The 26,877-nt window shown below is 46.9% G+C and overlaps 1 protein-coding gene across 1 annotated transcript in view; it reads left to right on the top strand.

Moving 5' to 3' along the window:
* LOC120036026 overlaps positions 1-26,046 on the top strand; it is a gene marked incomplete at its 3' end in the record, with an annotated part of 28,552 nt that extends 2,506 nt beyond the window's left edge. Inside the window, exons 2-13 of the mRNA XM_038982490.1 lie at positions 2,094-2,262; positions 4,377-4,552; positions 6,476-6,590; positions 8,243-8,436; positions 11,746-11,795; positions 12,015-12,118; positions 16,007-16,144; positions 16,792-16,982; positions 17,189-17,397; positions 18,784-21,461; positions 23,167-23,278; positions 25,871-26,046. Of these exons, the coding sequence (XP_038838418.1) occupies positions 2,119-2,262; positions 4,377-4,552; positions 6,476-6,590; positions 8,243-8,436; positions 11,746-11,795; positions 12,015-12,118; positions 16,007-16,144; positions 16,792-16,982; positions 17,189-17,397; positions 18,784-21,461; positions 23,167-23,278; positions 25,871-26,046 (4,287 nt within the window). The remainder of the gene's footprint in view (positions 1-2,093; positions 2,263-4,376; positions 4,553-6,475; positions 6,591-8,242; positions 8,437-11,745; positions 11,796-12,014; positions 12,119-16,006; positions 16,145-16,791; positions 16,983-17,188; positions 17,398-18,783; positions 21,462-23,166; positions 23,279-25,870) is intronic.
* Between the last annotated feature and the right edge of the window lie 831 nt (positions 26,047-26,877).

The raw sequence follows: 26,877 nt of genomic DNA, 5'->3' as shown, positions 1-26,877 counted from the left end.
AGTCGGTTAGGACATCTACTTTGTTCATGACACAAGTCATTTTTCCAACAATTGTTTACAGACAGTGAATTATAAATTAAATAATCTGTCAGAAGTTAATTTAGTGAATGTAAACTGTGCCTTTAAACAGCTTGGAAAATTCCAGAAAATTATGTCATGGCTTTAGAAACTTCTGATAGGCTATTTGACATAATTTGAGTCAATTGGAGGTGTACCTGTGGATGTATTTCAATGCCTACCTTCAAACTCAGTGCCTCCTTTGCTTGACATCATGGGAAAATCAAAAGAAATCAGCCAAGACCTCAGAAAAATAATTGTAGACCTCCACAAGTCTGGTTCATTCTTGGGAGCAATTTCCAAACGCCTGAAGGTACCACGTTCATCTGTACAAACAATAGTACGCAAGTATTAACACCATGGGACCACGCAGCCGTCAAACCGCTCAGGAAGGAGATGCGTTCTGTCTCCTAGAGATGAACGTACTTTGGTGCGAAAAGTGCAAATCAATCCCAGAACAACAGCAAAGGACCTTGTGAAGATGCTGGAGGAAACAGTTACAAAATTATCTATTTCCACAGTAAAACGAGTCCTATATCGACATATATATCGACAAGGAAGAAGCCACTGCTCCAAACCCGTCATTAAAAAGTCAGACTACTGCACATGGAGACAAAGATCGTACTTTTTGGAGAAATGTCCTCTGGTCTGATGAAACAAAAATAGAACTGTTTGGCCATAATGACCATTGTTATGTTTGGAGGAAAAGGGGAAGCTTGCAAGCCGAAGAACACCATCCCAACCGTGAAGCACGGGGGTGGCAGCATCATGTTGGGGGGGGGGGTGCTTTGCTGCAGGAGGGACTCTGTGCACTTCACAAAATAGATTGCATCATGAGGATGGAAAATTATTTGGATATATTGAAGCAACATCTCAAGACATCAGTCAAGAAGTTAAAGATTGATCGCAAATGGGTCTTCCAAATGGACAATGACCCCAAGCATACTTCCAAAGTTGTGGCAAAATGGCTTAAGGAAAACAAAGTCAAGGTATTGGAGAGGCTATCACAAAACCCTGACCTCAATCCTATAGACAATTTGTGGGCAGAACTGAAAAAGCTTGTGCGACCAAGGAGGCCTACAAACCTGACTGTTACACCAGTGCTGTCAGAAGGAATAGGCCAAAATTCACCCAACTCATTGTGGGAAGCTTGTAGAAGGCTACCCTCAACGTGTGACCCAAGTTAAACAACGGTATGTAGACTAGCTGGGATCTAGTATCTCTACGGTATGTAGGCTAGCTGGGAGCTAGTGTCTCTACGGTATGTAGGCTAGCTGGGATCTAGTGTCTCTACGGTATGTAGGCTAGCCGGGATCTAGTGTCTCTACGGTATGTAGGCTAGCTGGGATCTAGTATCTCTACGGTATGTAGGCTAGCTGGGAGCTAGTGTCTCTACGGTATGTAGGCTAGCTGGGAGCTAGTGTCTCTACGGTATGTAGGCTAGCTGGGAGCTAGTGTCTCTACGGTATGTAGGCTAGCTGGGATCTAGTGTCTCTACGGTATGTAGGCTAGCTGGGATCTAGTGTCTCTACGGTATGTGGGCTAGCTGGGATCTAGTGTCTCTACGGTATGTAGGCTAGCTGGGATCTACAGTATGTATCTAGGTTTTATCAGTCTAGTCAGACAACCTATGGCCCTAGCCTGTGTTCTATTTAAGCACTAAGGCCAGGGCAGTGTGGTATATGGCCAATATACCACAAACCCCCTGAGGTGTCTAATTGGTATTATAAACTGGTTAGCAACGTAATTAGAGCAGTAAACATCAATGTTTTGTCATACCCGTGGTATACAGTCTGATATACCACGGCTGTCAGCCAATCAGCATTCAGGGCTCGAACCACCCAGTTTATTTTATACTCTTTTTCTCTGTCTGGGTTTTAATTGGTGGAGGCAGGATGGCAGGGGGCGGAGCTCTACGGCCCTGTTAACCCCTCCTGCCCTGTTTCCTTAGGATATTATTCCACTGCTTCCCCCGTAGTTAACACAACCTATTACTGTAATGAGATTATAATAAGGCGTAACTATTTCTCTGTCAGGGCTTCATCTGTGTGAGCAGGCAGGATGGCAGGGGCGGAGGTCTACGGCCCTGTTAACCCCTCCTGCAAGATCATGACCTTCAGGCCCACCGTGGAGGAATTCAGAGACTTCAACCGGTACCTGGCCTACATGGAGTCACAGGGGGCGCACCGTGCTGGCCTCGCCAAGGTGTGTGTGTGTGTGTGCCTGAGAGTAGGACTGGAAGTGTGTCTGTTCAGGAAAGATGAGAACAACCTGTCTGAGTGTAATTTGGGGATTATCACCCTCTACCTGTCTCCAGGTGATAACCCCCTCTCTCTCTCTCCTCTACCTGTCTCCAGGTGATAACCCCCTCTCTCTCTCTCCTCTACCTGTCTCCAGGTGATAACTCCCTCTCTCTCTCTCCTCTACCTGTCTCCAGGTGATAACCCCCTCTCTCTCTCTCCTCTACCTGTCTCCAGGTGATAACCCCCTCTCTCTCTCTCCTCTACCTGTCTCCAGGTGATAACCCCCTCTCTCTCTCTCCTCTACCTGTCTCCAGGTGATAACCCCCTCTCTCTCTCTCCTCTACCTGTCTCCAGGTGATAACCCCCTCTCTCTCTCTCCTCTACCTGTCTCCAGGTGATAACCCCCTCTCTCTCTCTCCTCTACCTGTCTCCAGGTGATAACCCCCTCTCTCTCTCTCCTCTACCTGTCTCCAGGTGATAACCCCCTCTCTCTCTCTCTCCTCTACCTGTCTCCAGGTGATAACCCCCTCTCTCTCTCTCCTCTACCTGTCTCCAGGTGATAACCCCTCTCTCTCTCTCCTCTACCCGTCTCCAGGTGATAACCTCCTCTCTCTCTCTCCTCTACCCGTCTCCAGGTGATAACCTCCTCTCTCTCTCTCTCCTCTACCTGTCTCCAGGTGATAACCTCCTCTCTCTCTCTCTCCTCTACCTGTCTCCAGGTGATAACCCCCCCCTCTCTCTCTCCTCTACCTGTCTCCAGGTGATAACCCCCCCCTCTCTCTCTCCTCTACCTGTCTCCAGGTGATAACCTCTCTCTCCTCTACCTGTCTCCAGGTGATAACCTCTCTCTCTCTCCTCTACCCGTCTCCAGGTGATAACCTCCTCTCTCTCTCTCCTCTACCCGTCTCCAGGTGATAACCTCCTCTCTCTCTCTCCTCTACCCGTCTCCAGGTGATAACCTCCTCTCTCTCTCTCCTCTACCCGTCTCCAGGTGATAACCTCCTCTCTCTCTCTCCTCTACCCGTCTCCAGGTGATAACCTCCTCTCTCTCTCTCCTCTACCCGTCTCCAGGTGATAACCTCCTCTCTCTCTCTCCTCTACCCGTCTCCAGGTGATAACCTCCTCTCTCTCTCTCCTCTACCCGTCTCCAGGTGATAACCTCCTCTCTCTCTCTCCTCTACCCGTCTCCAGGTGATAACCTCCTCTCTCTCTCTCCTCTACCCGTCTCCAGGTGATAACCTCCTCTCTCTCTCTCCTCTACCCGTCTCCAGGTGATAACCTCCTCTCTCTCTCTCCTCTACCCGTCTCCAGGTGATAACCTCCTCTCTCTCTCTCCTCTACCCGTCTCCAGGTGATAACCTCCTCTCTCTCTCTCCTCTACCCGTCTCCAGGTGATAACCTCCTCTCTCTCTCTCCTCTACCCGTCTCCAGGTGACAACCTCCTCTCTCTCTCTCCTCTACCCGTCTCCAGGTGACAACCTCCTCTCTCTCTCTCCTCTACCCGTCTCCAGGTGACAACCTCCTCTCTCTCTCTCCTCTACCCGTCTCCAGGTGACAACCTCCTCTCTCTCTCTCCTCTACCCGTCTCCAGGTGATAACCTCCTCTCTCTCCTCTACCCGTCTCCAGGTGATAACCTCCTCTCTCTCCTCTACCTGTCTCCAGGTGATAACCTCCTCTCTCTCCTCTACCTGTCTCCAGGTGATAACCTCCTCTCTCTCTCTCTCTCCTCTACCCGTCTCCAGGTGATAACCTCCTCTCTCTCTCTCTCCTCTACCCGTCTCCAGGTGATAACCTCCCCCTCTCTCTCTCCTCTACCCGTCTCCAGGTGATAACCTCCTCTCTCTCTCTCCTCTACCCGTCTCCAGGTGATAACCTCCTCTCTCTCTCTCCTCTACCCGTCTCCAGGTGATAACCTCCTCTCTCTCTCTCCTCTACCTGTCTCCAGGTGATAACCCCCCCCATCTCTCTCCTCTACCTGTCTCCAGGTGATAACCCCCCCTCTCTCTCTCCTCTACCTGTCTCCAGGTGATAACCCCCCCCCTCTCTCTCTCTCTCTCTCCTCTACCTGTCTCCAGGTGATTCCTCCTAAGGGCTGGCGTCCTCGGTGTAGCTATGATGATATTGATGACCTGGTGATCCATGCCCCGATACAGCAGATGGTTGCAGGCCAGTCAGGCCTGTTCACTCAGTTCAACATCCAGAAGAAACCGCTCAGCGTGAAGGAGTTCAGACGCCTCGCCAACAGTGACAAGTAACTATACACACACACACACACACACACACACACACACACACACACACACACACACACACACACACACACACACAACAAAGACAAGCACAGTATAAACACACACACAGGAGTTCAGACGCCTCGCCAACAGTGACAAGTCACTAACTATAAACACACACACACACGACAAAGACAGTACAGATACACACACACATAAACACATACAAACAGGAATTCAGACACCTCAGCGACAGTGGCAAGTCAGTAACAATACACACTCCCTCTACCTGAACTAGATGTAATATTTAGTATAGTTGTTATAACATAGATCTTCTACCTCTCCAGATATTGTACTCCCTCTACCTGAACTGTATGTTATATTTAGTATAGTTGTTATAACATAGATCTTCTACCTCTCCAGATATTGTACTCCCTCTACCTGAACTAGATGTAATATTTAGTATAGTTGTTATAACATAGATCTTCTACCTCTCCAGATATTGTACTCCCTCTACCTGAACTAGATGTAATATTTAGTATAGTTGTTATAACATAGATCTTCTACCTCTCCAGATATTGTACTCCCTCTACCTGAACTGTATGTTATATTTAGTATAGTTGTTATAACATAGATCTTCTACCTCTCCAGATATTGTACTCCCTCTACCTGAACTAGATGTAATATTTAGTATAGTTGTTATAACATAGATCTTCTACCTCTCCAGATATTGTACTCCCTCTACCTGAACTAGATGTAATATTTAGTATAGTTGTTATAACATAGATCTTCTGCCTCTCCAGATATTGTACTCCCTCTACCTGAACTAGATGTAATATTTAGTATAGTTGTTATAACATAGATCTTCTGCCTCTCCAGATATTGTACTCCCTCTACCTGAACTAGATGTAATATTTAGTATAGTTGTTATAACATAGATCTTCTACCTCTCCAGATATTGTACTCCCTCTACCTGAACTAGATGTAATATTTAGTATAGTTGTTATAACATAGATCTTCTACCTCTCCAGATATTGTACTCCCTCTACCTGAACTAGATGTAATATTTAGTATAGTTGTTATAACATAGATCTTCTACCTCTCCAGATATTGTACTCCCTCTACCTGAACTGTATGTTATATTTAGTATAGTTGTTATAACATAGATCTTCTACCTCTCCAGATATTGTACTCCCTCTACCTGAACTAGATGTAATATTTAGTATAGTTGTTATAACATAGATCTTCTACCTCTCCAGATATTGTACTCCCTCTACCTGAACTAGTATGTAATATTTAGTATAGTTGTTATAACATAGATCTTCTACCTCTCCAGATATTGTACTCCCTCTACCTGAACTAGATGTAATATTTAGTATAGTTGTTATAACATAGATCTTCTACCTCTCCAGATATTGTACTCCCTCTACCTGAACTAGATGTAATATTTAGTATAGTTGTTATAACATAGATCTTCTACCTCTCCAGATATTGTACTCCCTCTACCTGAACTGTATGTTATATTTAGTATAGTTGTTATAACATAGATCTTCTACCTCTCCAGATATTGTACTCCCTCTACCTGAACTAGATGTAATATTTAGTATAGTTGTTATAACATAGATCTTCTACCTCTCCAGATATTGTACTCCCTCTACCTGAACTGTATGTTATATTTAGTATAGTTGTTATAACATAGATCTTCTACCTCTCCAGATATTGTACTCCCTCTACCTGAACTGTATGTTATATTTAGTATAGTTGTTATAACATAGATCTTCTACCTCTCCAGATATTGTACTCCTCTACCTGAACTGTATGTTATATTTAGTATAGTTGTTATAACATAGATCTTCTACCTCTCCAGATATTGTACCTCCTCTACCTGAACTGTATGTTATATTTAGTATAGTTGTTATAACATAGATCTTCTACCTCTCCAGATATTGTACTCCCCGCTACCTGAACTATGAGGACCTGGAGAGGAAGTACTGGAAGAACCTGACTTTCGTATCTCCCATATATGGAGCTGACGTCCCCGGGAGCCTCTATGACGAGGTAGATGTCTCAGGACTCATAGAATATCAGTGTCTCTCTCTCCTCTCTCTCTGTCACTCATCACTGATCATCAGGATCTCTGTCATTTCATTCCCTGTATATTCCTATCTAGTCATCCCAACCTCTCCTCTGTCCTGGTGCAGGGTGACGTATACAGGAGTGGAATATCACACGCCTCAACTATCTAGATACTTTTTGTTTCTCTCCCTTCTGTCTCTCATCTAATTCTCTCTCCTCTCTCCCTTCTGTCTCTCATCTAATTCTCTCTCCTCTCTCCCTTCTGTCTCTCATCTAATTCTCTCTCCTCTCTCCCTTCTGTCTCTCATCTAATTCTCTCTCCTCTCTCCCTTCTGTCTCTCATCTAATTCTCTCTCCTCTCTCCCTTCTGTCTCTCATCTAATTCTCTCTCCTCTCTCCCTTCTGTCTCTCATCTAATTCTCTCTCCTCTCTCCCTTCTGTCTCTCATCTAATTCTCTCTCCTCTCTCCCTTCTGTCTCTCATCTAATTCTCTCTCCTCTCTCCCTTCTGTCTCTCATCTAATTCTCTCTCCTCTCTCCCTTCTGTCTCTCATCTAATTCTCTCTCCTCTCTCCCTTCTGTCTCTCATCTAATTCTCTCTCCTCTCTCCCTTCTGTCTCTCATCTAATTCTCTCTCCCTTCTGTCTCATCTAATTCTCTCTCCCTTCTGTCTCTCATCTAATTCTCTCTCCCTTCTGTCTCTCATCTAATTCTCTCTCCCTTCTGTCTCTCATCTAATTCTCTCTCCCTTCTGTCTCTCATCTAATTCTCTCTCCCTTCTGTCTCTCATCTAATTCTCTCTCCCTTCTGTCTCTCATCTAATTCTCTCTCCCTTCTGTCTCTCATCTAATTCTCTCTCCCTTCTGTCTCTCATCTAATTCTCTCTCCCTTCTGTCTCTCATCTAATTCTCTCTCCCTTCTGTCTCTCATCTAATTCTCTCTCCCTTCTGTCTCTCATCTAATTCTCTCTCCCTTCTGTCTCTCATCTAATTCTCTCTCCCTTCTGTCTCTCATCTAATTCTCTCTCCCTTCTGTCTCTCATCTAATTCTCTCTCCCTTCTGTCTCTCATCTAATTCTCTCTCCCTTCTGTCTCTCATCTAATTCTCTCTCCCTTCTGTCTCTCATCTAATTCTCTCTCCCTTCTGTCTCTCATCTAATTCTCTCTCCCTTCTGTCTCTCATCTAATTCTCTCTCCCTTCTGTCTCTCATCTAATTCTCTCTCCCTTCTGTCTCTCATCTAATTCTCTCTCCCTTCTGTCTCTCATCTAATTCTCTCTCCCTTCTGTCTCTCATCTAATTCTCTCTCCCTTCTGTCTCTCATCTAATTCTCTCTCCCTTCTGTCTCTCATCTAATTCTCTCTCCCTTCTGTCTCTCATCTAATTCTCTCTCCCTTCTGTCTCTCATCTAATTCTCTCTCCCTTCTGTCTCTCATCTAATTCTCTCTCCCTTCTGTCTCTCATCTAATTCTCTCTCCCTTCTGTCTCTCATCTAATTTTCTCTCCCTTCTGTCTCTCATCTAATTCTCTCTCCCTTCTGTCTCTCATCTAATTCTCTCTCCCTTCTGTCTCTCATCTAATTCTCTCTCCCTTCTGTCTCTCATCTAATTCTCTCTCTCCTCCTCTCTCTTCTGTAGGGTATAGAGGAGTGGAACATCGGCCACCTCAACTCCATCCTGGATGTGATCGAAGAGGACTGTGGTGTGTCTATCCAGGGGGTGAACACACCCTACCTGTACTTTGGCATGTGGAAGACCAGCTTCTCCTGGCACACTGAAGACATGGACCTTTACAGCATCAACTACCTGCACTTTGGAGAGCCCAAGTCCTGGTAGGGGGATACTGTGTGTGTGTGTGGTTATTTACTAGCATGTTGTGTTTCAGCCAATACTGAGAGGCAGGGTTAGAGGGAGAGATGGGTAGGATTACTAGCATGTTGTGTTTCAGCCAATACTGAGAGGCAGGGTTAGAGGGAGAGATGGGTAGGAAGGGACGGGGGAATGACTTCTTTATTCCTCCCATGTAAGTCTCCCTCTTTCCACCTCCCTCTCTTAGTCTCCCCATCTCTCTATTCCCCTTGGGGTACACTGCTGCTCATTAGAGCAGGAAGACCTGTAACACACACATGGTTCTCACCTCTCCCCATTTAGACACATTTCCCTGGAGGGGAGGACCACCAAGAAGCTCTTCTCTCAACCCCTCACCTCTCCCACTCCTGGGGCAGTCCTTCCTCTCCCCTTACAGACACACAGACACACACACACACACACCCTTACCTCAGACTGACAGTTGAATATGGGGCAGATAGTATGGGCTTCTGATGGGGGAGAAGAGGTGTGGGTGAAATGGAATGCCTAAGAACCCTGAGGGAATTCTACAGAGTTCTCCTGGTTCCATGTCAGGAACTTCAGAAGAGTTAGAATTCCAGGGCTCACCACTAGAGGCCAGTATTGTCAGTGTAGATGATGAAACATCTGAACAGTTTGTCTCCCCTCTACATAACACCTACCCCGTACACTAGTTTACTATTTACCTCCTGTATTAACCTGACTAACATTGTCTCTGTCTACAGCTGTATTAATATTAGGCATATTGTCTACAGGTATATTAACGTTAGACGCGTTGTCTACAGGTATATTAACGTTAGACGTGTTGTCTACAGGTATATTAACGTTAGACGCGTTGTCTACAGGTATATTAACGTTAGACACGTTGTCTACAGGTATATTAACGTTAGACGCGTTGTCTACAGGTATATTAACGTTAGACACGTTGTCTACAGGTATATTAACGTTAGACACGTTGTCTACAGGTATATTAACGTTAGACGCGTTGTCTACAGGTATATTAACGTTAGACACGTTGTCTACAGGTATATTAACGTTAGACACGTTGTCTACAGGTATATTAACGTTAGACGCGTTGTCTCTGTCTACAGGTATATTAACGTTAGACACGTTGTCTCTGTCTACAGGTATATTAACGTTAGACGCGTTGTCTACAGGTATATTAACGTTAGACGCGTTGTCTACAGGTATATTAACGTTAGACGCGTTGTCTACAGGTATATTAACGTTAGACACGTTGTCTACAGGTATATTAACGTTAGACACGTTGTCTACAGGTATATTAACGTTAGACGCGTTGTCTCTGTCTACAGGTATATTAACGTTAGACACGTTGTCTCTGTCTACAGGTATATTAACGTTAGACGCGTTGTCTACAGGTATATTAACGTTAGACGCGTTGTCTACGGGTATATTAACGTTAGACGCGTTGTCTACAGGTATATTAACGTTAGACACGTTGTCTACAGGTATATTAACGTTAGACGCGTTGTCTACAGGTATATTAACGTTAGACGCGTTGTCTCTGTCTACAGGTATATTAACGTTAGACGCGTTGTCTACAGGTATATTAACGTTAGACACGTTGTCTACAGGTATATTAACGTTAGACGCGTTGTCTCTGTCTACAGGTATATTAACGTTAGACACGTTGTCTCTGTCTACAGGTATATTAACGTTAGACGCGTTGTCTACAGGTATATTAACGTTAGACGCGTTGTCTACAGGTATATTAACGTTAGACGCGTTGTCTACAGGTATATTAACGTTAGACGCGTTGTCTACAGGTATATTAACGTTAGACACGTTGTCTACAGGTATATTAACGTTAGACACGTTGTCTACAGGTATATTAACGTTAGACGCGTTGTCTCTGTCTACAGGTATATTAACGTTAGACACGTTGTCTCTGTCTACAGGTATATTAACGTTAGACGCGTTGTCTACAGGTATATTAACGTTAGACGCGTTGTCTACAGGTATATTAACGTTAGACGCGTTGTCTACAGGTATATTAACGTTAGACACGTTGTCTACAGGTATATTAACGTTAGACACGTTGTCTACAGGTATATTAACGTTAGACGCGTTGTCTCTGTCTACAGGTATATTAACGTTAGACACGTTGTCTCTGTCTACAGGTATATTAACGTTAGACGCGTTGTCTACAGGTATATTAACGTTAGACGCGTTGTCTACGGGTATATTAACGTTAGACGCGTTGTCTACAGGTATATTAACGTTAGACACGTTGTCTACAGGTATATTAACGTTAGACGCGTTGTCTACAGGTATATTAACGTCAGACGCGTTGTCTACAGGTATATTAACGTTAGACACGTTGTCTACAGGTATATTAACGTTAGACGCGTTGTCTACAGGTATATTAACGTTAGACGCGTTGTCTACAGGTATATTAACGTTAGACACGTTGTCTACAGGTATATTAACGTTAGACGCGTTGTCTACAGGTATATTAACGTTAGACGCGTTGTCTCTGTCTACAGGTATATTAACGTTAGACGCGTTGTCTACAGGTATATTAACGTTAGACGCGTTGTCTACAGGTATATTAACGTTAGACGCGTTGTCTACAGGTATATTAACGTTAGACACGTTGTCTCTGTCTACAGGTATATTAACGTTAGACACGTTGTCTCTGTCTACAGGTATATTAACGTTAGACACGTTGTCTACAGGTATATTAACGTTAGACACGTTGTCTCTGTCTACAGGTATATTAACGTTAGACACGTTGTCTACGGGTATATTAACGTTAGACGCGTTGTCTACAGGTATATTAACGTTAGACGCGTTGTCTACAGGTATATTAACGTTAGACGCGTTGTCTCTGTCTACAGGTATATTAACGTTAGACGCGTTGTCTACAGGTATATTAACGTTAGACACGTTGTCTACAGGTATATTAACGTTAGACGCGTTGTCTCTGTCTACAGGTATATTAACGTTAGACGCGTTGTCTACAGGTATATTAACGTTAGACACGTTGTCTACAGGTATATTAACGTTAGACACGTTGTCTACAGGTATATTAACGTTAGACGCGTTGTCTACAGGTATATTAACGTTAGACACGTTGTCTACAGGTATATTAACGTTAGACACGTTGTCTACAGGTATATTAACGTTAGACACGTTGTCTACAGGTATATTAACGTTAGACACGTTGTCTACAGGTATATTAACGTTAGACACGTTGTCTACGGGTATATTAACGTTAGACACGTTGTCTACAGGTATATTAACGTTAGACACGTTGTCTCTGTCTACAGGTATGCCATCCCGCCTGAACATGGGAAGAGACTGGAGAGACTGGCTACAGGTAATATTTCTAGTCAAGTTTAACAAGATGAAATACTATGTAAAAGTAGAACACTTAGGCAGCGTTTAGACAGGCAGCCCAGTTTTGGTCTTTTGACAATAATTGGGTTGCCTGTCTAAATGTGGTTTTAGGAGGATATACGTAAATTATTGTACCCAATAGCAGTGTGTTTACTCTGTCAATCTAACAGTCTCTCCACGTTGTGTGTGTGTGTTCCAGGTTTCTTCCCCAACGGGTTTAAAGGATGTGAGGCGTTTCTCCGTCATAAGATGACCCTGATCTCCCCTTCCATCCTGAAGAAGTACAGCATTCCCTTCGACAAGGTAGGACAAACTGACTGTCTTAACTGTCACTTTTTTAAAACCCTTTCATCTTAACTGTCACTTTTTTTAAACCCTTTCATCTTAACTGTCACTTTTTTAAAAACCCTTTCATCTTAACTGTCACTTTTTTAAAAACCCTTTCATCTTAACTGTCACTTTTTAAAAACCCTTTCATCTTAACTGTCACTTTTTAAAAAACCCTTTCATCTTAACTGTCACTTTTTTAAAAACCCTTTCATCTTAACTGTCACTTTTTTAAAAACCCTTTCATCTTAACTGTCACTTTTTTAAAAACCCTTTCATCTTAACTGTCACTTTTTTAAAAACCCTTTCATCTTAACTGTCACTTTTTTAAAAACCCTTTCATCTTAACTGTCACTTTTTAAAAAACCCTTTCATCTTAACTGTCGCTACAACATGGTGTTAGAACACACACTTCTACACTGTCACCAACCTGCCTTCTAGTCATCTTTACCAACATTACAACAGTTCTTCACTTTAGTTGATTGTCTTTATGTATTGACTGGTTGTATATCGTCTTACAGTTTACTGCTGAGATACTGTCTGGACCTGGTCGTCATTAGGAGAGAGGTTGTGTATATCTGGTAGAGGCTGTGAGGCTGATACATTAACTATCCTGATATACTGTCTGGACCTGGTCGTCATTAGCAGAGAGGTTGTGTATATCTGGTAGAGGCTGATACATTAACTATCCTGAGATGCTGTCTGGACCTGGTCGTCATTAGGAGAGAGGCTGTGTATATCTGGTAGAGGCTGTGAGGCTGATACATTAACTATCCTGAGATACTGTCTGGACCTGGTCGTCATTAGGAGAGAGGTTGTGTATATCTGGTAGAGGCTGTGAGGCTGATATATTAACTATCCTGAGATACTGTCTGGACCTGGTCGTCATTAGGAGAGAGGCTGTGTATATCTGGTAGAGGCTGTGAGGCTGATACATTAACTATCCTGAGATACTGTCTGGACCTGGTCGTCATTAGGAGAGAGGTTGTGTATATCTGGTAGAGGCTGTGAGGCTGATACGTTAACTATCCTGAGATGCTGTCTGGACCTGGTCGTCATTAGGAGAGAGGTTGTGTATATCTGGTAGAGGCTGTGAGGCTGATACATTAACTATCCTGCGATACTGTCTGGACCTGGTCTTCATTAGGAGAGAGGTTGTGAGGCTGATTCAATCAATCAATCAAGTTTATTTTATATAGCCCTTCGTACATCAGCTAATATCTCGAAGTGCTGTACAGAAACCCAGCCTAAAACCCCAAACAGCTAGTAATGCAGGTGTAGAAGCACGGTGGCTAGGAAAAACTCCCTAGAAAGGCCAAAACCTAGGAAGAAACCTAGAGAGGAACCAGGCTATGAGGGGTGGCCAGTCCTCTTCTGGCTGTGCCGGGTGGAGATTATAACAGAACTATGCCAAGATGTTCAAAAATGTTCATAAATGACAAGCATGGTCAAATAATAATCATGAATAATTTTCAGTTGGCTTTTCATAGCCGATCATTAAGAGTTGAAAAACAACAGGTCTGGGACAGGTGGCGGTTCCATAACCGCAGGCAGAACAGTTGAAACTGGAATAGCAGCAAGGCCAGGCGGACTGGGGACAGCAAGGAGTCACCACGCCCGGTAGTCCCGACGTATGGTCTTAGGGCTCAGGTCCTCCGAGAGAAAGAAAGAGAGAAGGAGAAAATTAGAGAGAGCCAAGATTTTCAAAATGTTCATAAATGACAAGCATGGTCAAATAATAATCAGGAATAAATCTCAGTTGGCTTTTCATAGCCGATCATTAAGAGTTGAAAACAGCAGGTCTGGGACAGGTAGGGGTTCCGTAACCGCAGGCAGAACAGTTGAAACTGGAATAGCAGCAAGGCCAGGCGGACTGGGGACAGCAAGGAGTCATCATGCCCGGTAGTCCTGACGTATGGTCCTAGGGCGCAGGTTCTCAGAGAGAGAGAAAGAAAGAGAGAAGGAGAGAATTAGAGAGAGCATACTTAAATTCACACAGGACACTGGGTAAGACAGGAGAAGTACTCCAGATATAACCAACTGACCCTAGCCCCCCGACACAAACTACTGCAGCATAAATACTGGAGGCTGAGACAGGAGCGGTCAGGAGACACTGTGGCCCCATCCGAAGAAACCCCCGGACAGGGCCAAACAGGAAGGATAAACCCCACCCACTTTGCCAAAGCACAGCCCCCGCACCACTAGAGGGATATCTTCAACCACCAACTTACAATCCTGAGACAAGGCCGAGTATAGCCCACAAAGATCTCCACCACAGCACAAACCAAGGGGGGGCGCCAACCCAGACAGGAAGATCACGATTCATTAACTATCCTGAAATACTGTCTGGACCTGGTCGTCATTAGGAGAGAGAGGCTGTGAGGCTGATACGTTAACTATCCTGAGATGCTGTCTGGACCTGGTCGTCATTAGCAGAGAGGTTGTGTATATCTGGTAGAGGCTGTGAGGCTGATACATTAACTATCCTGAGATGCTGTCTGGACCTGGTCGTCATTAGGAGAGAGGCTGTGTATATCTGGTAGAGGCTGTGAGGCTGATACATTAACTATCCTGAGATACTGTCTGGACCTGGTCGTCATTAGGAGAGAGGTTGTGTATATCTGGTAGAGGCTGTGAGGCTGATACATTAACTATCCTGAGATACTGTCTGGACCTGGTCGTCATTAGGAGAGAGGCTGTGTATATCTGGTAGAGGCTGTGAGGCTGATACATTAACTATCCTGAGATACTGTCTGGACCTGGTCGTCATTAGGAGAGAGGTTGTGTATATCTGGTAGAGGCTGTGAGGCTGATACATTAACTATCCTGAGATACTGTCTGGACCTGGTCGTCATTAGGAGAGAGGCTGTGTATATCTGGTAGAGGCTGTGAGGCTGATTCATTAACTATCCTGAGTTACTGTCTGGACCTGGTCGTCATTAGGAGAGAGGTTGTGTATATCTGGTAGAGGCTGTGAGGCTGATTCATTAACTATCCTGAGATACTGTCTGGACCTGGTCGTCATTAGGAGAGAGGCTGTGTATATCTGGTAGAGGCTGTGAGGCTGATATGTTAACTATCCTGAGTTACTGTCTGGACCTGGTCGTCATTAGCAGAGAGGTTGTGTATATCTGGTGGAGGCTGTGAGGCTGATATGTTAACTATCCTGAGTTACTGTCTGGACCTGGTCGTCATTAGGAGAGAGGCTGTGTATATCTGGTAGAGGCTGTGAGGCTGATATGTTAACTATCCTGAGATACTGTCTGGACCTGGTCGTCATTAGGAGAGAGAGGCTGTGAGGCTGATACGTTAACTATCCTGAGATACTGTCTGGACCTGGTCGTCATTAGGAGAGAGGTTGTGTATATCTGGTAGAGGCTGTGAGGCTGATTCATTAACTATCCTGAGTTACTGTCTGGACCTGGTCGTCATTAGGAGAGAGGCTGTGTATATCTGGTGGAGGCTGTGAGGCTGATGCATTAACTATCCTGAGATACTGTCTGGACCTGGTCGTCATTAGGAGAGAGGCTGTGTATATCTGGTAGAGGCTGTGAGGCTGATATGTTAACTATCCTGAGATACTGTCTGGACCTGGTTGTCATTAGGAGAGAGAGGCTGTGAGGCTGATACGTTAACTATCCTGAGATACTGTCTGGGCCTGGTCGTCATTAGGAGAGAGGTTGTGTATATCTGGTAGAGGCTGATTGGGTGAGAGGTTGTGAGGCTGATACATTAACTAGATAAACACAAGAGCAGTGTGGGAGATGATCTTTTCTGTCAAGGGATCTCAATGGGACAAATTGATAAAGGAAATTTGCCAGTGGGTTTTCTCCTCGATAACTCCCGCCTCGCCCGTCTCTCCAGATCACCCAGGAGGCTGGCGAGTTTATGATTACCTTCCCCTATGGTTACCACGCCGGCTTCAACCACGGCTTCAACTGTGCCGAGTCCACCAACTTCGCCAGTGTCCGATGGATCGACTACGGCAAGGTGGCCACGCAGGTAAGCTATTTCTGTTGTGCATTTCCACGTGGAACCAGGGACCCCTCCAGAACTATGGTCAGTACCTCTGGGGGGGGGGGCAGTACTTCTGGGTCTCAGGGCAGGTGATGTCACTTTCACAATGGAAGCTTCTAGCACACACAGTTAACAAGCTAGCGATTCTACTTCCCCCTGCACACACAGCTAACAAGCTAGCGATTCTACTTCCCCCTGCGCACACACAGCTAACTAGCTAGCGATTCTACTTCCCCCTGCGCACACACAGCTAACAAGCTAGCGATTCTACTTCCCCCTGCGCACACACAGCTAACAAGCTAGCGATTCTACTTCCCCCTGCACACACAGCTAACAAGCTAGCTATTCTACTTCCCCATGCACACACACAGCTAACAAGCTAGCGATTCTACTTCCCCTGCACACACACAGCTAACAAGCTAGCGATTCTACTTCCCCCTGCACACACACAGCTAACAAGCTAGCGATTCTACTTCCCCCTGCACATACTTAATAGTATGCTAGTCTGGATCCTAACCCCTGTCCCCTCCTCTCTAGTGTAGTAGGGACATGGTGAAGATCCGTATGGATCCCTTTTGTGGAGAGGTTCCACACTAAATAGTATGCTAACTCCCTTCTCCCCTCCACCCTAGTGTACATGCAGTAAAGACATGGTGAAGATCAGTATGGATCCCTTTGTGAAGTGGTTCCAACCGGACCGCTATGCTGTATGGAAGCTGGGGAAAGACTCCTGTCCTCTGGATCACACCCGAGCCACGCCCGCCACCACCCCAGAACTGCAGAACTGGCTACAGCGCAGCCGGGTCAAGACTCCTGTGAACAGGTATGGGGATGGATGGAGGGAGGGGTGTGGAAGGAGGAGGGGTGTGGGAGGAGGAGGGGTGTGGGAGGAGGAGGGGTGTGGGAGGAGGAGGGGTGTGGGAGGAGGAGGGGTGTGGGAGGAGGAGGGAGGAGTTTGGAAGTGTGTGTGAACATGCATTGAATATATAGTGGAACGTCAAAGAGATACTAAATTTGGTCCCCTTACAGCAGTCTCCCACACCCACGGACCAGATCCAAGCGCCTGAGGACCAGCGAGGAACCTGTAGCCTTGGAAGGGTGCTCTGTCCTGGGTAGGAGGAGAGGCCTCGGAGGCACCCTGGGTCCCAAGGTCCGGAGAGGCTGCAGGGCTGGGGAGGATGAGGAGGAGGATGAGGAGGAGGGAGAGGATCAGACTGAGAATACACTCCGGCTCCCTGGTAAGAGATGAGTTGAGTGATTCTGAATGATGTATTGATTGATGGTAAGAGATCCAATTAAATTACTAGAGAGGCTATGTCATAAACCCTCGACGTTCCAGAATGGGGTGAAAATGTCAGCCATATTGGTCAGGGAGAAATCCAAACCAGTTTAATTGGAATGATTGGCAGTAGAGGCATAATCCTGATACTTAAAATAAAACTAAAGTGTGTGAGATATATCACAAATTGTGCAATAGAATTATTATCAACCTAAAATATTGTCCAAAAAAATGAATGGAACCATTCGTCTTAAACAGTCTGGCTAGCTAACAGATATATAGTGCAGACGAAATCCTTCAACTTCGTTATTTTACACCATGTCTTTATAAACAGCACTGGCAAAGCATGGTTGACCAACTCCCTGACCAACATGTCTGCCCTTTATCCCATCATAAGAAGGTTCATGTTCATTCTAGTATTGTAATTCCTAATTCTATGTCTAACCCATCATAAGCAGGTTCGTGTCCATTCTAGTATTGTAATTCCTAATTCTATGGCTAACCCATCCTAAGCAGGGTCATGTCCATTCTAGTATTGTAATTCCTAATTCTATGGCTAACCCATCATAAGAAGGTTCATGTCCATTCTAGTATTGTAATTCCTAATTCTATGGCTAACCCATCATAAGCAGGTCCGTGTCCATTCTAGTATTGTAATTCCTAATTCTATGTCTAACCCATCATAAGAAGGTTCGTGTCCATTCTAGTATTGTAATTCCTAATTCTATGTCTAACCCATCATAAGCAGGTTCATGTCCATTCTAGTATTGTAATTCCTAATTCTATGTCTAACCCATCATAATAAGGTTCGTGTTCATTCTAGTATTGTAATTCCTAATTCTATGTCTAACCCATCATAAGCAGGTTCATGACCATTCTAGTATTGTAATTCCTAATTCTATGTCTAACCCATCATAAGAAGGTTCATGTCCATTCTAGTATTGTAATTCCTAATTCTATGTCTAACCCATCATAAGCAGGTCCGTGTCCATTCTAGTATTGTAATTCCTAATTCTATGGGTAACCCATCATGAGAAGGTTCATGTCCATTCTAGTATTGTAATTCCTAATTCTATGGGTAACCCATCATAAGAAGGTTCGTGTCCATTCTAGTATTGTAATTCCTAATTCTATGGGTAACCCATCATAAGAAGGTTCATGTCCATTCTAGTATTGTAATTCCTAATTCTATGGGTTAAAGATCCAATTGGACACAAGCCTTTTATCTTCTGGGTTTGAGCCCATGTAGACTAATATTTTATCATTCAAATGTTTGTTTTTTTTGACCATCTCAAAGGTATTTTTTATCTGAGAGCGGATTTTCTGTTGTGTGTCTGTTCCACAGGTCCTTGCCGGCAGATGTGTGTGGTGAAAGTCAACAGAATGGAAGTGGAGAGTGACCGGTTGGCCTTCCCCTGTCCTCCTGAACCTCTGCGCCCCTCGTCTTTCCCCTCGCCCTCACCCTCGCCCTCTTCCGACTTCGCTTCTCGCCCCTCTCCCTCTCTGACCCCTGTCTCAGTGGACACCACAGAACAAGGGACAGGGGTAGGGACTCACCCCTCACCCCATCTGCATCCCACTAACCCCCCACAGAACCCCTCAGGGTCAGAGTTCGCAGAGGTCATTAAAGGACCCCATCAGAGGTCCGAGGCTGCCCCTACACCTGCCCGATCAGAAAGAAGAGAAATCCCCGGAGGACCGTTTAAGTCAGTATGTATAGAATCTACTCCACTGGGACTGGTCCCTGACGACTGCTCTATGGATGTCCACCCCTCTCCAGACCCCTTACGGACCAGGTTACCTTCCCCCAGAACGGTGCACCCGACTGGGGCTCAGGGGTGTACGGACTCAGCCTGTGGCCCTGGAGCTTTTCAATCAAGCTCTTCTTACGTAGAGAAGTCGTCTCTAAACCTAACCTCAACCCTAGCCCCCAGCACTGAGTATACAATGGATACATGTCAAGGTACTGCGGTTAATACTAACACCACTACTACTACTACTACGACGCACAGCAGTCACAAGTCTGAAAGCAGAACACCAGCACTTTATAATGACATTTACACTAATACTGACTCTGGGCCCAGAGGACGTGTTATTTCCAGCCTGAGTTCTGGTCCGGCTAACTTGTTCAGGTGTAGTGAACCAAACTGCCCTCCTATTGAAAAGTGTTCCTCTCTTCCTATGTCTACTACACACAACTGTGTCCCCATACAAAACCCTTCCCTTCCGAGGTGTAGTTTACAAGACTGTTCCCCTCCTCTCCTCCAGTTGAACAACGGGGTCGACATGCCCTTCCTCACTCCAGAACTGTCTGGAGAGACGAGGTTCTGCCCGCCCCTGCCGCCCGTTCTCACCCAGGAGATGCCCTCCCTCACCCTCGCCGTCAGCGGAGGTCACACCGAGATCAAAGGGCCGAGGTTGTCGTCGTCGTCGTCCTCCTCGACCGGGCGACACGGTGGTGCTCTAACCTTACCGGATTTACCGGACGGTCACCCGGTCCTCGCCCCCGTGCTCCAACGCGAGACGCCCACGACCCTCTCGTCAGAAACAGAAACGTTAACGGACGAGGTGTGCGAGGTAGAGTTGGCGTCGAAGAAGTCGGAGGACGAGGATTTTCGACCGTTAGCGCCTTACAGCGACTGGTGCTTGGGTTCTACTGAAGACCACCATAGACCAGAGCTGGATTTACAGTTAGCTAGTGAAACTAGCGACGCTCAACCCAAAATGGCCGCCTCTGATCACAAAATGGCCCCCTCTCGGCACTCTGGACCTACTGAAGACCACCACCATAGGCCAGAGCTGGAGTTACAGGTAGCAGCTTACGCGGCTAGTGAAACTAGCGACGCTCAACCCAAAATGGACGCCTCTCTGCACAAAATGGCCGCCGCCACTTCCCATCTAGAAGCACTACCAATCCAAACATTGTCTGAGGCAGTACTGACCACCGAGAACCACTGTAGTCGAACCTCCGCGGAGACCCATGCTAGCAATAATAACCACATGCTCTGTGACGTTACACTACTGCCAACGCAGCAAATCCAGAAACACAGGTCCTCGACGGCAACTGCAGCAGTATCCATGGACTCCAACTCAGAAGGATCCTCTCAAAGAGACAATGTATTTAGAGACTCCAGTACTAAGTGTTTATATCTAGCTAGCACCAGTTTGACTTCTAAAGATAAGTTGACCCACTCTTCTGAGCTGAGTGAATTAAATGACAATTCAGCAACATTACAACACCAAAACAACAACGACCAAACTCCACACTCAAACATGGATGCCGTTTGTAGTTCCCGAAATGTGGAATCCATTTGTAGTTCCCAAAACGTGGATTCCATTTGTATTTCTCGAAACATGGACTCTGTTTGTAGTTCCCAAAGCCTCTACCTGGAGCCCAAACCTTTCTCAGACGGCATCTGGAAGAACCTCAACTCCCAGAGTCCTGCGGTGCTCATCGAGAGCCTCCACCACCCGGAGCTCCCCGCCGACTATACTCACGATGCACTGCCCTACACCATGTGGACCGAGCCGCAGTGCAAAGAGGTCACAGACCTCGATCACGAAACTGAGACGGACGACCAGGACCCAGAGGGACATGGGGACGGGCCTCTCACCTGGGCCCAGCTGGAGTCCACCTCTCTGGGGTCGGCCGGTGTCGGGGAGCCCCTGGGCCTCTGTGGAGACTTTGAGCTCCAGAGAGGGGAGGTGGAGGCAGCGGAAGCCCTGGCTCTGTGCAGGGAACTGGGGGTGGAGAGGGAGGCCGAGGGGGCTCTAGAACCTGACCCTCCTGTATCGCCCTTGGAGGAGAGACTGGGGGAAGGAGAGGAGGAGGAGGGGGTGTCAGATATGGAAGAGGGAGATTCGGAGGATGAGGGGCAGAGCAGCACGAGGGGGGAGAGTAGTAGTGAGTCATCGGAAGGAGAGGCTGAAGAAGAGGAGGAAGAAGGGGAGGAAGACTATGATAATGATTTGAGCGACTTTGAGTGTGGCGACTCGGGGCTGGAACCTGGAGAGGTTTGCACTGTGCGTATGGCTGCTGAGACACACAAACACGATAAAGCACACACAGACACACACACACACATACGATAACACACACACACACATACATACGATAACACACACGCTTTGGAAAATACCTATTCCAATCCTTTTGATTGTCTTTTCAAAACCATGTTTAAAAAATATATAATATATATATATAACATAAACAAAGACTGGTTTTTATTATGTGTTTCAGATATGTTCACGTATACCAATGACATTAGTTCCCACATTTAGCTGCATAGTGACCTTAGTTTTGTCCCAAATGGCACCCTCTTCCCTATATAGGGCGTTACTTTTGACCAGGGCCTTCATCAACATATCCCTATTGGGGGCCCCGGTCAACATATCCCTATTGGGGGCCCCGGTCAACATATCCCTATTGGGGGCCCCGGTCAACATATCCCTATTGGGGGCCCCCCGGTCAACATATCCCTATTGGGGGCCCCCCGGTCAACATATCCCTATTGGGGGCCCCCCGGTCAACATATCCCTATTGGGGGCCCCCCGGTCAACATATCCCTATTGGGGGCCCCCCGGTCAACATATCCCTATTGGGGGCCCCCCGGTCAACATATCCCTATTGGGGGCCCCCCGGTCAACATATCCCTATTGGGGGCCCCCCGGTCAACATATCCCTATTGGGGGCCCCCCGGTCAACATATCCCTATTGGGGGCCCCCCGGTCAACATATCCCTATTGGGGGCCCCCCGGTCAACACATCCCTATTGGGGGCCCCCCGGTCAACACATCCCTATTGGGGGCCCCCCGGTCAACACATCCCTATTGGGGGCCCCCCGGTCAACACATCCCTATTGGGGGCCCCCCGGTCAACACATCCCTATTGGGGGCCCCCCGGTCAACACATCCCTATTGGGGGCCCCCCGGTCAACACATCCCTATTGGGGGCCCCCCGGTCAACACATCCCTATTGGGGGCCCCCCGGTCAACACATCCCTATTGGGGGCCCCCCGGTCAACACATCCCTATTGGGGGCCCCCCGGTCAACACATCCCTATTGGGGGCCCCCCGGTCAACACATCCCTATTGGGGGCCCCCCGGTCAACACATCCCTATTGGGGGCCCCCCGGTCAACACATCCCTATTGGGGGCCCCCCGGTCAACACATCCCTATTGGGGGCCCCCCGGTCAACACATCCCTATTGGGGGCCCCCCGGTCAACACATCCCTATTGGGGGCCCCCCGGTCAACACATCCCTATTGGGGGCCCCCCGGTCAACACATCCCTATTGGGGGCCCCCCGGTCAACACATCCCTATTGGGGGCCCCCCGGTCAACACATCCCTATTGGGGGCCCCGGTCAACACATCCCTATTGGGGGCCCCCCGGTCATTGGGGGCCCCGGTCAACACATCCCTATTGGGGGCCCCGGTCAACACATCCCTATTGGGGCCCCGGTCAACACATCCCTATTGGGGCCACCGGTCAATATTGGGGCCCCCGGTCAACATATCCCTATTGGGGCCCCCGGTCAACATATCCCTATTGGCCAATTTACTCCCCTATGGGCCCCGGTCAATTTGGTGCACTATGGAATAGGGTTTCATTTGGGGGTGACACCTTTAAACTTTGAACCCTCAGTCTGACCCCTGTTCTCTTCCAGTATCCAGCTGCACCATACACACACACATACCAATGACATTTGACCCCCTGTCTTTCCCAGTACCCTGCTGCTCCGCTGGTGAAGAGAACCAGTAAGAGCTGGCGTCGCCCTCTGAGGAAGCCCACCGCCCGGGCCGTGCCCTCCACTGTCAAACAGGCTGTCAGCGACGACGGTAGGCACACACATACACCAACGTACACACACACACAGGGAAAGTGGTGGGTTTACCGATGAGTTCAGCCTTAGAACGATAGCCACATTCTGTAACATTGTTACCGGCATAGAAGCAACTTCAAACTAATGTTTTACTTCCTTTATAAAAGACTCACACCCTTTAAAAACAACTGACGTTTATATGTCCATTCATTAACTGTACATTGACAATGTTTTTTTTATTTTTATATATAAATATTTTTATTGGACATATATACAGTTCTTGAAATAGATTATTATATAGAGTAAGCATCATACATAAATCAAGATTACAATATTAAGCCATCCCCCCCAAACAAACAAACCAAACATTCACTGTTAGTCCATTGACAATGTTAATATTTTATAATTAACCAGGCGAGTCGGTTAAATACACATTATTATTTTCAAAGAGGACCTAAAGTCCCATACAAACGTGATAACATACAGTGACTACACACAGTGACTACACACAGTGACTACACACAGTGACTACACACAGTGACTACATACATCATGGGGGACAAGAATGAAAGAAAACAAAAAAACATTTAGTGAAATAATTTCAGCTACCCCAAACGATCCAGAATGACTACCCCAAAACAGCTACCCCAGGCCTCCCCAGTGGCGCAGTGGTCTAAGGCCCTGCATCGCAGTGCTAGCTGTGCCACTAGAGATCCTGGTTCCGGTCCAGGCTCTGTCTCAGTGGTCTAAGGCCCTGCATCACAGTGCTAGCTGTGCCACTAGAGATCCTGGTTCCGGTCCAGGCTCTGTCTCAGTGGTCTAAGGCCCTGCAGTACTAGCTGTGCCACTAGAGATCCTGGTTCCGGTCCAGGCTCTGTCTCAGTGGTCTAAGGCCCTGCAGTACTAGCTGTGCCACTAGAGATGCTGGTTCCAGTCCAGGCTCTGTCTCAGTGGTCTAAGGCCCTGCATCACAGTCCTAGCTGTGCCACTAGAGATGCTGGTTCCAGTCCAGGCTCTGTCTCAGTGGTCTAAGGCCCTGCATCGCAGTGCTAGCTGTGCCACTAGAGATCCTGGTTCCGGTCCAGGCTCTGTCTCAGTGGTCTAAGGCCCTGCATCGCAGTGCTAGCTGTGCCACTAGAGATCCTGGTTCCGGTCCAGGCTCTGTCTCAGTGGTCTAAGGCCCTGCATCACAGTACTAGCTGTGCCGCTAGAGATCCTGGTTCCGGTCCAGGCTCTGTCTCAGTGGTCTAAGGCCCTGCATCACAGTCCTAGCTGTGCCACTAGAGATGCTGGTTCCGGTCCAGGCTCTGTCTCAGTGGTCTAAGGCCCTGCATCGCAGTGCTAGCTGTGCCACTAGAGATCCTGGTTCCAGTCCAGGCTCTGTCTCAGTGGTCTAAGACACTGCATGGCAGCGCTAGCTGTGTCACTAGAGATCCTGGTTCTAGTCCAGGCTCTGTCTCAGTGGTCTAAGACACTGCATCGCAGCGCTAGCTGTGTCACTAGAGATCCTGGTTCTAGTCCAGGCTCTGTCTCAGTGGTCTAAGGCCCTGCATCGCAGTGCTAGCTGTGCCACTAGAGATGCTGGTTCCAGTCCAGGCTCTGTCGCATGGGGTCCAGCATCGTCCGGGTTAGGGGAGGGTTTGGCCGGCCGGGATGTCCTTTGCCTCTCCTGGGTCAGTATGGGAGTTGCAGCGATGGGACAGATGGGACAAGACTGTAACTACCAATTGGAGACCACGAAATTGGGGAGAAATAAAGGGATACAAAAAAAAGCCTACTCAAAACAGCTACAACAAATGACCCAAAATGACAACCCCAAAATACACTGATGGCTGTTTTGGGTAATGGCACGTAGCCAAGCGGTTATGAGCGTTGGGCCAGTAACCGAAAGGTCGCTGGTTTGAATCCCCCAGCCGACTTGGTGAAAAATCTGTCCTTGAGCAAGGCACTTGACCCTAATTGCTCGTGTAAGTCTCTCTGGATAAGAGAGTCTGCTAAATGACTCACTACTGTAAGTCTCTCTGGATAAGAGAGTCTGCTAAATGACTCACTACTGTAAGTCTCTCTGGATAAGAGAGTCTGCTAAATGACTCACTACTGTCAGTCTCTCTGGATAAGAGAGTCTGCTAAATGACTCACTACTGTAAGTCTCTCTGGATAAGAGTCTGCTAAATGACTCACTACTGTAAGTCTCTGGATAAGAGAGTCTGCTAAATGACTCTCTACTGTAAGTCTCTCTGGATAAGAGTCTGCTAAATGACTCACTACTGTAAGTCTCTCTGGATAAGAGTCTGCTAAATGACTCCCTACTGTAAGTCTCTGGATAAGAGTCTGCTAAATGACTCTACTGTAAGTCTCTCTGGATAAGAGAGTCTGCTAAATGACTCTCTACTGTAAGTCTCTGGATAAGAGAGTCTGCTAAACGACTCACTAAATGACTCCCTACTGTAAGTCTCTCTGGATAAGAGCGTCTGCTAAACGACTCACTAAATGACTCCCTACTGTGAACTGTTACTAAAAGCATCAGCATGAAGTCTCCTGTTGCTCTGTTGGTTCAACAGTCAAGTTTATTTAACTCCGTCACAGTCCTGTTTTATTCTTTACCCAGAACCCCCTGAGGCGTCTTTGATGGAGGAGCAGGAGGCTGAGCCATGGGCTAAGCCCCTCCTCTTCCTGTGGCAGAACAGGAAGTGTTACTTCACGGCGGAGAGAGAGTACAACGCTAACGCAGCCAAGATGTTGCCGCACTGCGCTGTCTGCACACTGTTCATGCCCTACTACCAGGTACACACACACACACACACACACACACACACACACACACACACACACACACACACACAGAGACACACACACACACACACACACAGAGACACACACACACACACACACACAGAGACACACACACACACACACACACAGAGACACACACACACACACACACACAGAGACACACACACACACACACACACAGAGACACACACACACACACACACACACACACACACAGAGACACACACACACACACACACACACAGAGACACACACACACACACACACACACAGAGACACACACACACACACACACACAGAGACACACACACACACAGAGACACACACACACACACACAGAGACACACACACACACACACACACAGAGACACACACACACACACACACACACACACACACACAGAGACACACACACACACAGAGACACACACACACACACACAGAGACACACACACACACAGAGACACACAGAGAGACACACACACACACACACACAGAGAGACACACACACACACACACACAGAGAGACAGACAGACAGACAGACACACACAGAGACAGACAGACAGACAGACAGACAGACAGACAGACAGACAGACAGACAGACAGACAGACAGACAGACAGACAGACAGACAGACAGACAGACAGACAGACAGACAGACAGACACACACACACACACACACACACACACACACACACACACACACACACACACACACACACACACACACACACACAGAGACAGACACACACACACACACACACAGAGACAGACACACACAGAGACAGACACACACACACACACACACACACACACACACA

This window comes from Salvelinus namaycush, unplaced genomic scaffold (assembly GCF_016432855.1).
Source record: "Salvelinus namaycush isolate Seneca unplaced genomic scaffold, SaNama_1.0 Scaffold119, whole genome shotgun sequence".
NCBI classification, from domain to species: domain Eukaryota; kingdom Metazoa; phylum Chordata; class Actinopteri; order Salmoniformes; family Salmonidae; genus Salvelinus; species Salvelinus namaycush.
Note: the sequence above shows the minus strand (reverse complement) of the source record. Positions and strands in the feature narration are given on the sequence as shown.